General features: G+C 65.8%; 1 protein-coding gene across 1 annotated transcript in view; it reads left to right on the top strand.

Annotated features, from left to right (window-relative positions):
- The window catches only part of PITPNM3 (PITPNM family member 3), a 73,685-nt gene that overhangs the window by 42,552 nt on the left and 16,780 nt on the right, over nucleotides 1–14,353 (top strand). Inside the window, 6 exon segments of the mRNA XM_053893017.1 lie at nucleotides 7,028–7,104; nucleotides 7,431–7,666; nucleotides 9,089–9,278; nucleotides 10,527–10,649; nucleotides 10,977–11,167; nucleotides 13,308–13,480. Coding sequence (XP_053748992.1) covers nucleotides 7,028–7,104; nucleotides 7,431–7,666; nucleotides 9,089–9,278; nucleotides 10,527–10,649; nucleotides 10,977–11,167; nucleotides 13,308–13,480 — 990 coding nt within the window.

Below are 14,353 nucleotides of genomic sequence, written 5' to 3'. Positions count from 1 at the left end.
ACAGGCTCCCGTCTGACCCGCGGGTCTCCGTCCTGCCCTGGCCGCCAGCGAGCCCGGCTTTGTCCAGGGCTGCGTCCTGACTCTCCCCCGCTCCTAGGCCCCATCACCCGCCAGACAAACGTCCCCAAGGGGACGGAGAAGACGTGGACGCTCAGAACCACCCACCCCCACTGTGTGTGTGGGTCTGACCCCACGTCCCACCGCCTGGGGCCGGCGACCAGAGGGGCCGGTCGGATGCCCGGACCGCCACCTCAGGGCTCCCCTCCCGCGTGCCCGCGGCCCCTCGCCCACAGCTGGCCTCCCGGCTCCCCCCCACTAACCGGTGTCTTTTCCTGGCCTGTGTGGGCAGCTTGCTGAGCGCAGCTGCAGACGGGCTATATTTAGCCGGATTTAATGAGCTCAGGGTGGCAGACGGCCGCCTTGGGAGCTTTTCTCTCTCGCGTGTGCACACGAATGTCTGTTCGACAGCGTCCGCTCTCGCGTGTGTACGTAAGCGTGTGCCCGTGCGCGCGTGTGCATCAGTGTGCGCGTTAACGTGTCGGCGCGTTCATTTTCACGAGGATACGTGTGTGTTCACGTGGGTCTATCCGTGTCGTGTCTGCGTTTTGCTGGGGACACATGCGGCTTTTGACACTCGTAAGGGTCTAAGACGGGAACAGATTGTTGGTTCCCTCGTCTGTTTGAAAAATATTTCACGAGCATCTTTTATGTGCCAGCATCTTGATAGTCTTTGGGGATAAAATGGAACGTAAGTAAGCCCGGCTGCAGCCTTTAAGGACCTCACGGCCTGGGGGTGGGGGAGACGGCAGATGGAGTGACCACAGAGCTAAGTATGAGGACTCCCCCTGGGAAGGAAAGCCAGCTGCTTCGGGAGGAGGACAGGAAGGACGGAAGTTTCACAGGAAATATTTGGGCACAGCAGCATGAAGGAGAGTCCAGGCTTGGGGGGCAGAATGTGCAAAGGCCCCTTGGTGACAGGGAGGAGAGGTTTGAAAACCATCCTGCGGCCCAGGGGTTGAGCTCCGAGGGGAGGTGGGACCACAGCACACGATTTCCGTGGAGCTGTTAGAATTTGGCGCATGACTCTGTCAGGGTCCCGGCGGGGAAAGGAAGGCTGTGCCAACACAGGACTGGGGGAGGGTCCCCTGAAAGGACCTTGTTCACAGGCTTAGGGAAACCCACGGGCGCGTAGGTAGCGGCCCAGCACCCTGCCCCACCGTCGGTCCACAGCGGGGAGCCCCAGCCGGCGGTCCCCGGCGTCCTGCTCTGCGGCTCCGGCCGGCGGTCCGGCCCCGTCCGGAGCCCTCGTAGGGAGGCCGAGACCAACGTGGGTGGGGGCGGGGGTCTGTCTTCAGCCTGATAGAATCTGTTTCCCCAAATCCCTTCCTCCTGGGAACAAAAGAGCTTCTGGAAACAGCCCAGGAAGCCGTGCGGCAAACCTCCCCAGCGGCACAGAAGCCCAAGCGGGAAGAAATCGGAATTACTGTCTCAGAAAAGTCGCCGCCCGCTGCACGGGCAGCGGAAGCTCTTCTGAGCGGGCAGCGCAGGGAGACGGTCGGATTCCCGGCGGAACAGACGCGACGCACGCGTGGGCTCACCCGGCCCCTCCCAGAGGCAGCGGGATTCCCCGGGAACCGAACACCTCCACGAACACCCGCTTGTGCGTGTCTCTGTTCGTGCCGCACGCAGACGGGAGCAGACGGCGCCTTCCCTCCCGGCCCCCCTTGGGGGACGACGCACGGGGTGACGTCCGCACCTCGGGCCGCGGGGGGCGCACCGGTCTCCCTACCCGCGTCCTGGCTCCCTGCCGTGGGTGCGCCGGCCGGTCCCCCAGGGCTGGGCGCGCAGGTGGTTCTCCGTTGGTGTCACGAGCGGCGTGGCGATGCTCAGCGTGCACGTGTGCCTTTCCGCGCCAAGGCTCCGTCCCGGGGCGTCGCGGGTGCTCGGTGCTTCGAATGACGTTCCAAACCGCCCCGCTCGGGGTCGAACGGTTTCTCCTGTCACCGGCCACGAATGGGGAAGGGCTGTGCCCCCCACGCTGGGCGGCACGGTGATTGCTGATCTGGGGGGTGAGGAAAAGGCCTTTTAGGGTCATTTCGCCGAGCGACTCCCTGCTCTGGGTGCCTTGTCCTGTGCCGACGCCGTGCCTGGGTCCACGTCCCCAGTGCTTCACCCACACGGGGATCACGGCCCCTCCTGAGCCCCTGCTTTCTCATCTGTAAGCCAGGGAGGGCACCCTGCTCCCTTGTGAGTGTAGGGAGGCCTGAGACCCTGGAGGAGGACCGGGACCCCGGGCACATGCCGAGGAGGCACTGGAACGGGGTGCTGAGCCCTGCCCGGGCCAGGAGGGGCTCTAGTGTGTCTGACGTCTCCCTGGGGCCTGACTCAAGATGGTGCCTCCCCCAGTCTGAGCCTGGCACCCCCTCCCCCCCGGGGTGTGGCCCCTCTACTGCCCCCGACGGTGTGCTTTTAGGGGCCGGATCTGGGGCCCAGACCCTCTGGGGTCTTAGTCTGGGACAGTGCCTCCGTGGGGTGCTGAGCGGCCCTCCGGGGTTTGGGCCCCGTGGGCTGGTGGATCCAGGCTGACCGGGTTGGGTTCTGACCCTGGAAGGGTTAAGTTGTCTCAGCGGGGCCTCAGCGCCCACCCCCACCCTGCACTGCCCCGCGTCCACTCGCTCCTTCCTCCTGGACCCTCCTGGATGACTGTGAACCTTTCCTGAGTGCTGAGACTCGGAACCCCCCAGAAACCGCCCCACCCCGTTCGCGGGGCTCTGCCCTCTGTCTGGTGACCCCGACCCAGCTCCTGGGGATTGGCGGGCAGGTGCCACACGTCCTCGAGCCTGCTCTTCCCCCTGGCGGGGCCCCGCGTGAGCCCCCAGAGCGGCCTGAGCTGTGGGGGCAGGGATGTGCCCGCAGCCTCGGAGGCCCCCTGCCCAGCCTAGGCCTGTGTCGCACGACCCCAGGGCCCCGAGGTCCTCAGGCTCATCGAGGTGTCTCTGGGCCCAGCCGGTGGACCAGGAGGCCTCCATGGTGTCGACCCGGTTTTGGAACCCGAACCCAAACGCAGGATCTTGGTTCACTGATTGTGTTTCAGGTGTATTCCGTCCGCAAACGGTCCTTCTCGGGTCCCCTCGCCGCCGGCCGTCAGCTCCCAGAGGGCAGGGCGTTTCCCTGTTCTGTCTGAGGGGTTCGCGTGGGGCAAAGTAGGGGACCGCGGCTTGTCTAAGGCGTTCCTGTTGTGAGTGTGACAGACATTTGTGCTGTGTGCTCAGCGGACACACTCGTAAATGGTTTTAGACTTAGATATGGGCTCACTCGCTGAAGAAAAATTGGAAAATACAGGACGGTTAGGAAAACCACCAGCCGTCATCCCACCATCCAAACAGAACCACCCTCGGGCTGGGCCGGCCGCTCCCGCCCCTGGACCTTCCACGCCCGCGTGCCGTGTGTGCTTGTCCCAGACGCTCGCCTGGGGGCCTGGGGCCGTGGCCGGAGCCCCCGCTGGCCGTGCAGTGAGGCTGTACCTCCTCCTGTGAGCTCCCAGGGAGGGACACGTCCCGCGTCGCACTCAGGGCAAGGTCACAGAGCCGCTGGGTTCTTCCCCAGGATTCGCGCTGACGGCCGAGCGTGTGGTGTACAGCTCACAGAGGACCGGGTGCTCTTGTGGGCCACGCGGTCGCAGGCTGGGCCCAGCTGTGCTCCCTGGAGGGCAGGGGTGACGGGACGGGGCGCCCAGCTCCAGCCAGGGGCGCCCCCAGCCCCCAGCCCTTGTGGGTCCCCGCGGCCCGGCAGCGGGAGGGGCAGAGACAGTGGGCCCCACGACCAAGCCGGTGCCGCTTTGCTCTGCGTGCCAAGCGCGTGGGTGCCGACCTCGGCCCTTGTCTCAAGAGGAGCGTGGCACTTGGGTCATTAGAAGGATGATCACAGCGTGTGCCTTTCCAAGGTTGCGATTAAGGAAAAGTAGCCTCTGCTCTTCAGCTGGCGGGAGTGCTGGGGGCGGGCGCCGGGGTCAGCAGACGGCCGGGGGCCCACCCCGCCCCAAATCTGGGCTCGGCAGGGACCCGCCTGGATAGGGCCATGCTGGCGGAAACGGGTCTGGGGCTCCCCGCCACGCCAGACCCTGCCGGCGGCTTGTGTCACCGGGGGCTCTGGGGGAGCCTGTGGCGGGGGACCGACGAGGCCCAGGCCCAGAACTCGTTCGGTTCCCTGACACCAGCTGCCCTGGGACTTTCAGGAGACGCACATCCCGGCGGGTGACACTTCCCTGAACCCAATTTTTCCCCGGCGCTGACGAGCAGAGGGGTACCTCACGGGCCGTGTGCACCCTGGGATCTTTGCTTGGAGCGAGTTTTCCCAAAAACGCCACGCCAGGCCGTGACAGCAGGGGATCGCGGCTGTCAAGGGGCCCCGAGTTGATCACAGCAATGACAGTGAGCCGGGCCCTGCTGAGCATGTTGTGAGGTCTCCATCTCTGCCTCAGTGGCTCTGAGAAGGCTTTCCAGATGTCAGGACGATTGAGCAGGGTTTGAAGTACAGGTAGGAGTTTGCTGGTCTGCCCGGGGAGGAAGGCCATCCCAGGCACAGGGCTCAGCAGGAGGCAAGGAGGAGCGAGCCTGCCGTGTCTGGTGGGCGAACCAGCGGCCTCCGTTACTGTGGTGGGGACGCCTGGCTCTTCGAGAGCACAGCGCTGTGGGCAGGGCAGGGGCGGGGGGCGCGGGCCGCCTTCCTGGGTTCCACAGGGGCCTCTGCTGACGCCGGAGACGCGCCTTCCTGGAGGGCCCTCCAGTCACGTTAGCCCACTCCCGGGGGCAGGATCTAGGTCTGCGGGCGAGGCCTCCCCTCCTCTGTCCCCCGAGCAAGATGTCTTTGGCTGCCGTGGCCAGGGAAGGGGCGCGAGGGGTGTTGAGGACCACCCTGTCAGTCCCAGCCCCCCTCCCCCACCCGGAGCCAGGAGCCCCGCTCTGAGGCCTGTGCGTGTATGAGCTTGTTTATTCTCGGGCCGGCCCCGGGGGTGGCCTCCGTCATCCTCGCGTCCAGAAGAGGAAACCGAGAAGCCGAGGGCCGGCTCACACCGCGGGCGGGGGCAAGATGTGGACGCGGGCGCTGTCTGAACCGGGTGTCTCCCGGCTTCAGGAGTGAGGGGTCCCCCGGGGCCAGAGGGGACCTCAGCTGCACACAGCTCCTGGTCTTACCGGCCCCGGAGCCGCGAACGAGGCCACACGCACCACGGAACGTGGCTGCTTTGCTCTGGGGCGGTGTGTGCGTGGCAGGCCTAGAGGTACCACTCGCCAGCACCGTCCTGGGTTGGGCGTGGGACTTGGGTGCCGGCCGCTCAGCCTAACCCTGCGGCCTGGGGCACGTGAGCCAGGATGTATGAGCCTCGGTTCCTCGTCTGAAAATGGGGCTGATACCCAGAGGACCAGAACTCAGGAGCGGTGTGGGGACTAGGTGACAGTGCCTGGGACATAATATGTGCTCAGCAAAACCCAGGCCAGTTCTGTGTTTTGTCAGGAGCCTGTCCTGAGCACGGGGCCCAGGGCAAGGTCCCCAGGAAGTGAGCCGCTGGAAGGAGCCGGGGGAAGTACCGGGCAAGCCTGGCCTCGTTCCCTCCTCCTCCTCCTCCTCCTCCTCCTCCTCCTCCTCCTCCGGGCCACCCCTCCATCCTTTAGGGAACGAATTCCTGTCTGTGTGGGCGGGAGCCCTGAGCCCATAAAGCAGTTACCCTTAGACCAGGGCGGTAACCGGAAGGACCGAATCGTTCAGAATTACACTTCTGTGTGGAGAACAGCTTCTGGTTTCGTGTTCTTTGCTGAGTACCCTGGGGCCGGGAAGGTGGGGGGCGGGTGTCCTAACCCAGACCCTCGGTCAGGCTCCCACCCACACCTGCTGCACCCCTGCCCGCAGAGCCCCGGAAGGACCCTCCCCCACATGACCCCTAAGAGGTGCAGCAGGTTCCGGTGGGGTGGGTGAGGGAGGGGGAGCAAAGAAGGAAAGGGCCGTCCCAGCGTGCAGCCGGCTGCTTCAGGTGTGAGGGAGTGAGTTCCCCGTCACTGAAAGCACACGAGTGGTCCACAGTCTCGCCACGTGGTCCAGACACGTACAAAATAACATCCTCCTTGTGGGGAGAACAGAGAGGAAGCAAGGTCAGCGTGGTGGGTGGGTGGGTTCCTCAGGATGGCAGGCGGCCCCAGGTGGGCAGCGAGGGGGCCGCGGGGTGTCTTCGAGGTCTCTCTCCACCCGAGAGCCCAGCACGGTGACATTGGGAATGTAGGTGTTAGATCACACAGCCTTCTCTGTAAGGGCCAGCCGGTAAATACTCCCAGCTTGGCAGGCTGTGAGGACTCGTGCAACTGTGTAACTCTGTCGCTGAGGCCCGTGTGCGAGCAGCCACAGACGGGATGTGAACCAGGGGGCCCAGTGGTGTTCCAGTAAAACTTTATTAACAGCAATGGGCGCGGGCCAGATTTGCTTCTCGGCTGTCGCCTGCGGGTCCTTGCATTAGAGGGACCAGGGGCTCAGGCCTGGAGGCCCCAGAGGAGGGGTGGCAGCTGAAGGAAATGAGGACAGCCTTTCTTGGAGGGGGGGAGGGTGACAGGGGCCTCACCCCAGAGGTCACCCAAATGCTGCCTTGCCTCTCTGGGGGTCCACCTGCCATGGGCCCCGGGTCCCCACATTCAAGGCCTTGCTACGGCTCTGATGGCTCCAAGCAGACAGTTTTAAAATATGCAGCTCTCCACTTTTCAGGAGGGTGCTCGGCCCCCATTTCCGTCCTTCACTAGAGGTCCCCCGATGGCACGCACATGGTTGCTGTTGTTACTGGCGAGGGAAGCAGGACAGCCTCTTCCTGGACGCCCTCCCTGGCCTCGGGGACGGCGTGTGCGCTGGGCCGGCCCTGGGGGGACAACGGCTTCTGGTTGTGTTGGTCTGGAGTCGGGGGCTGGACGCTGTCGTTCCAGCTGGGTCCCCGGGGACGCTGGGGCCCCAGGGAGGGAGGCCTGCAGGTGCTGAGTCCTCTGTCCCCCCGCAGGAGAACTGTATCGGGTTTCCTTGAGAAGACAGAGGTTCCCCGCCCAGGGCAGCATCGAGATCCACGAAGACAATGAGGTGGGCGGGGCTCCTGGCGGTGTCTGGGCTCCCTGTGGTCAGGACGTCAGGGGGACCCCCAGGCCGGTGGACATTTGACTTGCTCTTCACCGGACTTGCCGTGCGACCCTGGGCAGGTCCTTGTCTGTCTCTGGGCCTCCGGCTCAGACCCCCTCAAGAAGGGTCTCTTGGGGCCCTTGGGGCCTTGACAGCGAGGGGCCTGCTCCGCCAGCAGCCTGGGCGGCCCCCTCTGCGTACACGGGGGGCCACACCGGGGGCCGAGGGTCCCCGCACCTGCGCCTCCTCTCCCTGCCTCCCGTGTCCACCCCGCCCAATGTCCTCCTCAGGAAGGCTGCCCGCGGCGCTCCTGCAAGACGCACGTGCTCCTGCTGGTGCTCCACGGGGGCAACGTCCTGGACACGGGTGCGGGGGACCCGGCCTGCAAGGCGGCCGACATCCACACCTTCGGCTCCGTGCTGGAGAAGGTCACGCGCGCCCATTTCCCGGCGGCCCTGGGCCACATCCTCATCAAGTTCGTGCCCTGTCCTGCCGTCTGCTCCGAGGCCTTCTCGCTCGTCTCTAAGTGAGTCCCTTCTGCCCACGTGGACTGGCCAAGGTTGGTGGGGTTGACGAGGGAGTGCTGTCCCGGCGGGGGGGGTGGGCGGGGGGTGCCTGCCGGGGCGTCCACGGGATGTCAGACGTTGACTGGCCATGAACACGCTGGCGGGGAGTGGTCAGCGAGGGTCCCGAGCAGTTAGCAGGTGTGCGCCCGGCCTGCCCTGCCCTGCCCTGCCGAGCCCGGCGGTGCTGGCTCCCTGTGCTCAGTAGGCCCGGTCCCCTGGCCCCGAGGACGCTGAGGCCCCAGGAGGCCCAGCAGTTGCCCCCAGGGTTACCCAGAGAATGGAGCCGGGAATCGAACCCGGGCAGCCTGGCTTTCCCGCCGCACGCTCAGAGCCCGGTGCGGGTGTGTGTTCTGATGCGGGCGGGCCAGGCGCTCTGGACGCCCGGGAAGAGCCAGGGAACCTTCCCCGGCCTGTTTCATCTGTAACGTGGGGACGATCGCGTCGGGAGCACCGCGTGGAGTGTTTGCGAGGACGCTGAGCGCTCGTGTGACTCACGGCTTCGTCCTCCGGCGTGGATGGCGCTCTCTCGAGGACAGTGGGCCGGGGAGAGGGTGTCCGGGTCCCCACAGAGAAGCCGGCCGGAGGGGATAAGGCATCAAGCTCCCCAGGCCTGGTCCCTCCCCCACTCCCGCCCCCAGTGGGGTCATGTCAGGCCCTGGTCAACCTGAGTTTGGGCCCTGGGTGGGGGTGGGGTGGGGCGGGGGCTCCAGCCAGCTGGCTCTGATGCCCCAGGGGACCACGGCAGGCAGGGTGGGGGCGGGGGCCGGGCAGGAGCTGGTCCCCGAGGGGTCTGAGCTACGGCAGAGGGAAGGGCTTGCACGTGGGGAAGCAGGGCAGCGAGGATGCCGTAGAGCAAGCTCTCGGTCCTTTCTGGGCTCACGCCTTTCCGCGAAGCCCGCGGCCCTGGACCCTCGCCCCAGGACGGTGCACACCATGTCATGCGCACAGCTACGTGTCCGTCTCCAAGCTGTGGCTGACGCGGGTCCCCTTGCCTGGAACCCTCTCTCTCCTCCTCTGTAGCGTCCGTAAAGCCTTCCTTGAGGCCTAGTCCAGATTGCACCTCCTCCGGGAAGTCTGCTATGACACGTCCCCACTCTGATCCACACCAGGCGTCTTCCTCCAAATCGGGGTGTCCCTTGGGGCCGTGCAGAAGAGGGCAGGGGAAGGTGGCCGGCCAGGAGACGCCAGGCCCACATCCCGGGCTGGCGCGGGGACGATGCCCCCACCTGTGCTTTGTTTCTTGTGGCTCCTGCCTGGTTCTGCTTCGAGGGCCCCGAGCAGGGGCCTAGCCACGGCCGGCCCGTGCTCTCCTCTGCCCGGCGCGCGGCCCCAGACCTGCCCCTGCCTGAGCCCGGCCGGGCTTACCTTGACCCTGTCTGCAGCCTGAACCCCTACAGCCACGATGAGGGCTGCCTCGGCAACAGCCAGGACCACGTCCCCCTGGCCGCCCTGCCCCTGCTGGCCATCTCCTCTCCGCGGTACCAGGACGCGGTGGCCACCGTCATCGAGCGGGCCAACCAGGTCTACACAGAGTTCCTCAAGTCCCCTGACGGAATCGGCTTCAGTGGGCAGGTATGACAGCCTGCCTCCCTAACCAGCCCTGACCTAGCCTGACCGCTGTCCTCAGGCCGACCCTGACCCGGGTCTGACCCCTGACCTGAGTCTGACCCCTGACCCTGGCCTGACTGCTGTCCTTACGCTGACCCTGATCCTAGTCTGACTCCTGATCCTGGTCTGACTGCTGTCCTCGGGCTGACCCTGACCTGAGTCTGACCCCTGACCCTGACCTGACAGCTGCCTTCAGGCTGACCCTGACCTGAGTCTGACCCCTGACCCTGTCCTGACTGCTGTCCTTACGCTGACCCTGACCCTAGTCTGACCCCTGACCCTGGTCAGACTGCTGTCCTTGGGCTGACCCTGACCCTAGTCTGACTCCTGACCCTGGTCAGACTGCTGTCCTTGGGCTGACCCTGACCTGAGTCTGACCCCTGACCCTGGCCTGACTGCTATCCTTACGCTGACCCTGACCCTAGTCTGACTCCTGACCCTGGCCTGACTGCTGTCTTCGGGCTGACCCTGACCAGAGTCTGACCCCTGATCCTGGCCTGACAGCTGCCTTCAGGCTGACCCTGACCTGAGTCTGACCCCTGACCCTGGCCTGACAGCTGCCTTCAGGCTGACCCTGACCCGAGTCTGACCCCTGACCCTGGCCTGACAGCTGCCTTCAGGCTGACCCTGACCCGAGTCTGACCCCTGACCCTGGCCTGACAGCTGCCTTCAGGCTGACCCTGACCCGAGCGTGACTCCTGACCCTGGTCTGACTGCTGTCCTCATGCTGACCCTGACCCGAGCGTGACTCCTGACCCTGGTCTGACTGCTGTCCTCATGCTGACCCTGACCCGAGCGTGACTCCTGACCCTGGTCTGACTGCTGTCCTCGGGCTGACCCTGACCTGAGTCTGACCCCTGACCCTGGCCTGACAGCTGCCTTCAGGCTGACCCTGACCTGAGTCTGACCCCTGACCCTGGCCTGACTGCTGTCCTTACGCTCACCCTGACCCTAGTCTGACTCCTGACCCTGGTCTGACTGCTGTCCTCGGACTGACCCTGACCTGAGTCTGACCCCTGACCCTGACCTGACAGCTGCCTTCAGGCTGACCCTGACCCAGCATGAACACCCATCCCCCACAGGGGTTCTGTCAGTGGCTCTCCGGGACAGGTCCCTTACTCTGCCAGGGACAGGGGACTGGTGCTCTGGCCGGGTACGGGGTCGGTGGGTCAGCGGCGGGCGGGCCTTTAGCCCCAGTTGTGTGTGCCCCAGGTGTGTCTCATCGGGGACTGTGTGGGGGGCCTCCTGGCCTTCGATGCCATCTGCTACAGCGCGGGGCCCTCGGGTGACAGTCCGGGCGGCAGCAGCCGGAAGGGCAGCATCAGCAGCACCCAGGTGCGGGCCAGCCGGTGGGGGTCGGGGAGGGGCCTGTCCTGGGGAGGTGAGGCGGGCCTTCACCCCGGTACGCGGTCGCTACCCCGGAAGTGTTGCCCTACGGGAGGAGGGCGGGTTTAGGCCGGGGTCGGGCGCCTACGTCCGGACCCCCGGTGGGTGGCCCCGGGCCGAAACCCCGCGGTGACTCGGGTGGCTCCCGCGCTCCTTCGCAAGAGTGCTGACCTGACGTCTGGGGAGGAAGGGGTTCATCCGCGCCCGGGGGAGGACACGGGGCCCCGGAGTCTGTGGTGGCTGCAGTGCTCTCCTGTCCTCTGCGTGACCCCAAAGGACGCCCCCATCGTGGCGGACGAGGCGTGCGGTCTGGCCGGCAGCAAGCGTCTCAGCAAGAGCAGCATTGACGTCTCCGGCGTGCCGGACGAGGACGCCTCGGAGCCCCAGAGGCCGTTGCCTCGGAAACAGAGCGACTCCTCCACCTACGACTGTGAGGCCATCGGCCAGCATCATGCCTTCCTGTCCAGGTAACCGCCTCCCGGGCCCCGTCCTCCTTCCTGCGCGGCGTCCGGGGCGGCGAGGACCGGCCCTGGGGCCCAGGCCCTTTCAGGAGGCCTGTAGACGGGCGCGGAGAGGCTGGGACCCCGGCCACTCCCCGTGGGCCCTGCGCCCCGTCCCTGCGCCGCCCCGACTTGCGGAGAGAGGAGACGGCCCTCCAGCGTCGCGGATGCTCAGCGTCAACCTCTGGCAAAGGGAAAATTACGCCCCGCCTGCTTCACTGCTGCTTAAGAAAAGGCGGTGGAAAAGTGGATGCGGGTGTGTTTTGCGAGCCGCTCCGGGGGTCGTTCTGTTTGTCAGACGGGGCAGTGGAGGCTCCTGGAGGCCGGGAAGCGTCCTGGGATCACACGGCCAGCGCCGAGCAGCTGGGGCCGGACTCCGACTCCTGGTCCCTGGTGCGGTCCCTTCTGCAGAGTTGAGTGAGTTACGGGCACACTCATCAGGGCACAAGGGACCCACCTAGGAAAGGAGGCCTTGTTCCGCGCTGTCCCTCCGTTCTCTGCCCTGTCTGTCCTCGCTCCTTTCTTACCCAAGTGGCAAGTGTCACGGGGCCATTAGGAGGTTTGCAAAATAGGTCCCCTGTGACCGCTTTGGGGTCTTCCTCTTTGTACGTATTTTGTACATCCTTTGCGTTTAGTTTTCCTTGGAAAAAGAACTCTTCTACCGGGATCTTTTCTGATCCTTTGCCTACGTGATACGTATTCGGTAAATATTCTTAACGGGGAGCGTTTCACTGGGTGAGCGGACAGACAGCTCCCTTCATCCCAGTAATTGGATACTTGGCTCCTTCCAGTTCTGGGAAATTACAGCGTGCCTAAACGTTTGCTCATGTGTAGGGCTGTCATTCGGGTGCATTCGCTCCCCGAAGAGAAATCCTTCCATCAAAGGCCCCGCACATTCAAATCTCTGACTATTTGAAGCCCCTCTGTCAGCCTCAGTTCGCATCAGGCTTGCGGGGTGAAGTCGTGACTTTTCTGGTTCACCCTTGAAAAGTCCTTTAAGAAGGCCCCAAATCCGGAGGGCGACAAGAAGTTGGAGGCTTCTGGTAGCCGGTTCAGCACAGCCAGCTTTTCCCTCTAGCGTAGGGACAGATGGCAGTTTCGTCAGACACCGGCGCTGTCCTCGCGGGGAGAGAAAGGAGCCCGAGGACTCAGATCCGGCTACCCCGACCCCTCACGCACGGCCGGCGGGGGGACTGGCCCGCGCTCTTTCCGTTGTTATTTCTCAAATTCCCTCTCTTCTCCATCTGGAATATTCTAGTTGAATTTGCATTCAGTTACTTGATTCGTAGATCCCGGGATCCCACTGGATCGTCTCACACTCTGAGCTGCACTTAAGTGCCACCTGGAAGGTCCAGGGGCGCCCGGCTCTCCTGCCCGCCAGGCCTCGGCGGCCGCTCTGGGTCCAAAACAGCGTCGGCCCGGCTCTCGGGAGCAGCGGCGCCCGGGCTGGGACTGGGGGCAGTTCTGTGTGTCCCACCTTTCTCTTCAAGCCCTGCTCCCTGCGCAGGTGGTGCGGGAGGGAAGCGCACGCTGTCTGCACCTGGTTCTGCAGGTGGCCTGGGACCCGGGTGACAATGAACTTGCCCGATTCTGCAGGACCGGCTCCGTCCGGCTGGTCCGCGTACCGGCCAGGCCGGGCTCCGCCGGCAGACGGCGCGGGAGCTCACCGGGGGCCCTTGCGAAGCCGGCCCGATGGGGCAGGCCTGCCAGCCTGCAGGATGCTTAGGTGCTCTTAGGCCCTCAGCCCAGCTGAGAAAATGTTTTACCGGATCGTGGCCGCGAGCGTCTGTCCAAGTACGGTCTCTGGCTGCCGGCAGGTGACAACGGCGGAGTTGGGTAGATGTGACGGAGGCCGAACGGCCCCGCGGTCTAAACCATTCACCGTCTGGCCCTTTGGAGAAAAAGTGAGCCGACCGACACCTGCCTCAGCCGGCTGTCGGCCGGGCCCCGGTGGCCCGCGCCAGGGTGGCCGTCAGCTCTCCGGGCTGGCCGGCGGGCTCTGACCCTGGGCCCCGCCGCGGAGGCGGCGGGCTGGGCTCTCCCCGCTCAGCCTCCGCACCCCCGCTCCTTCGCTGACCGCCCTCCCGGGGCTCTCTCCCCTGGGCAGCATCCACTCGAACGTGCTGAAGGACGAGGCCGAGCCCCCCGCGGCCGGGGGGCTCCCGCCGCCCGAGGTCAGCCTGGGTCGCTTGGACTTCGACGTGTCCGACTTCTTCCTCTTTGGCTCGCCCCTGGGCCTGGTCCTGGCCATGCGGAGGACAGTGCTGCCGGGACTGGACGGTGGGTGGCGCTGCCGGGGCCTGAGAGGCCTTGTGTCTCTGGAGCACGGTGTCGGGGCCTCCGGCTAGGGGACGGTGGGGGGGTGCAGGGAGGGGTGGGGCATGGGGAGGGGGGAGGGAGGGGCAGCCTCCCCGGGTGGGGCAAAGGTGAGCCAGCCCCGGTGGGTTTCACCTCCCTGTCACATGCCCCACGTGGGCAGTTGTCGTGCTCCACAGGAGGAGAAGCCACATTTACCCTCCTGCCGCCCTCCTTCCCCGGCACCCCCAGGCAGACCTGCGGCCGGGGCGACCTCCCCGACCCCCGCACAGTCCCAGGCCCGCCTTAGTGCCCGCGGCCTGAGCGCCTGCCCCCAGTGCTCTGAGATACACAGTGAGGTGATGTGCACCGGCCTGTGGTTTAGCAGTGAGTCTGAGGGGACAAGCGGCTGGGGGCACCTCGAGGCCCACACGTCAGGGCTTCTCAGAGTCCTTTTCCACAGCGCTCACCAGCAGCCGCCACCGTGGGACGGAGAAGGGAGGGGCTCTCCTTGAAGTGGGGAGGGGTGAGGCGGACTCCCACGCTGCCTCCAAGTTGGCGAGGGGACCTGGGTCTCCCAGGACTCCGGACTCCGGACCATTCAGTCCCCCGACCCCGGGGGAGGGGGACACGGGGAGGCCTCGGGGAAGACACCTGCCGGGCTGGGGGGAGAAGTGTTCTGCGGCTCTGGCCAGCCTCGAGCCCTGTCTCCCGCCTGCCTGGGGGCTGAGCGGCTGGGGAAGGGGCCGCTGATTCCGACTGAGAGATCCTGGGTCTGCCTGGTAGGTCACATGGAGAGTTCGCGGACGCCGGAAGGACTTGCAGGAGACCGAGCAGGGGAAACAGTGGAGGGAAGGC

Source organism: Panthera pardus, unplaced genomic scaffold, assembly GCF_024362965.1.
Source record: "Panthera pardus isolate Hobbes unplaced genomic scaffold, ASM2436296v1 HiC_scaffold_3, whole genome shotgun sequence".
In the NCBI taxonomy this organism is placed as follows: Eukaryota; Metazoa; Chordata; class Mammalia; order Carnivora; family Felidae; genus Panthera; species Panthera pardus.
The sequence above is the reverse complement of the archived record's forward strand: the minus strand, read 5'-3'. Positions and strand labels throughout refer to the sequence as shown.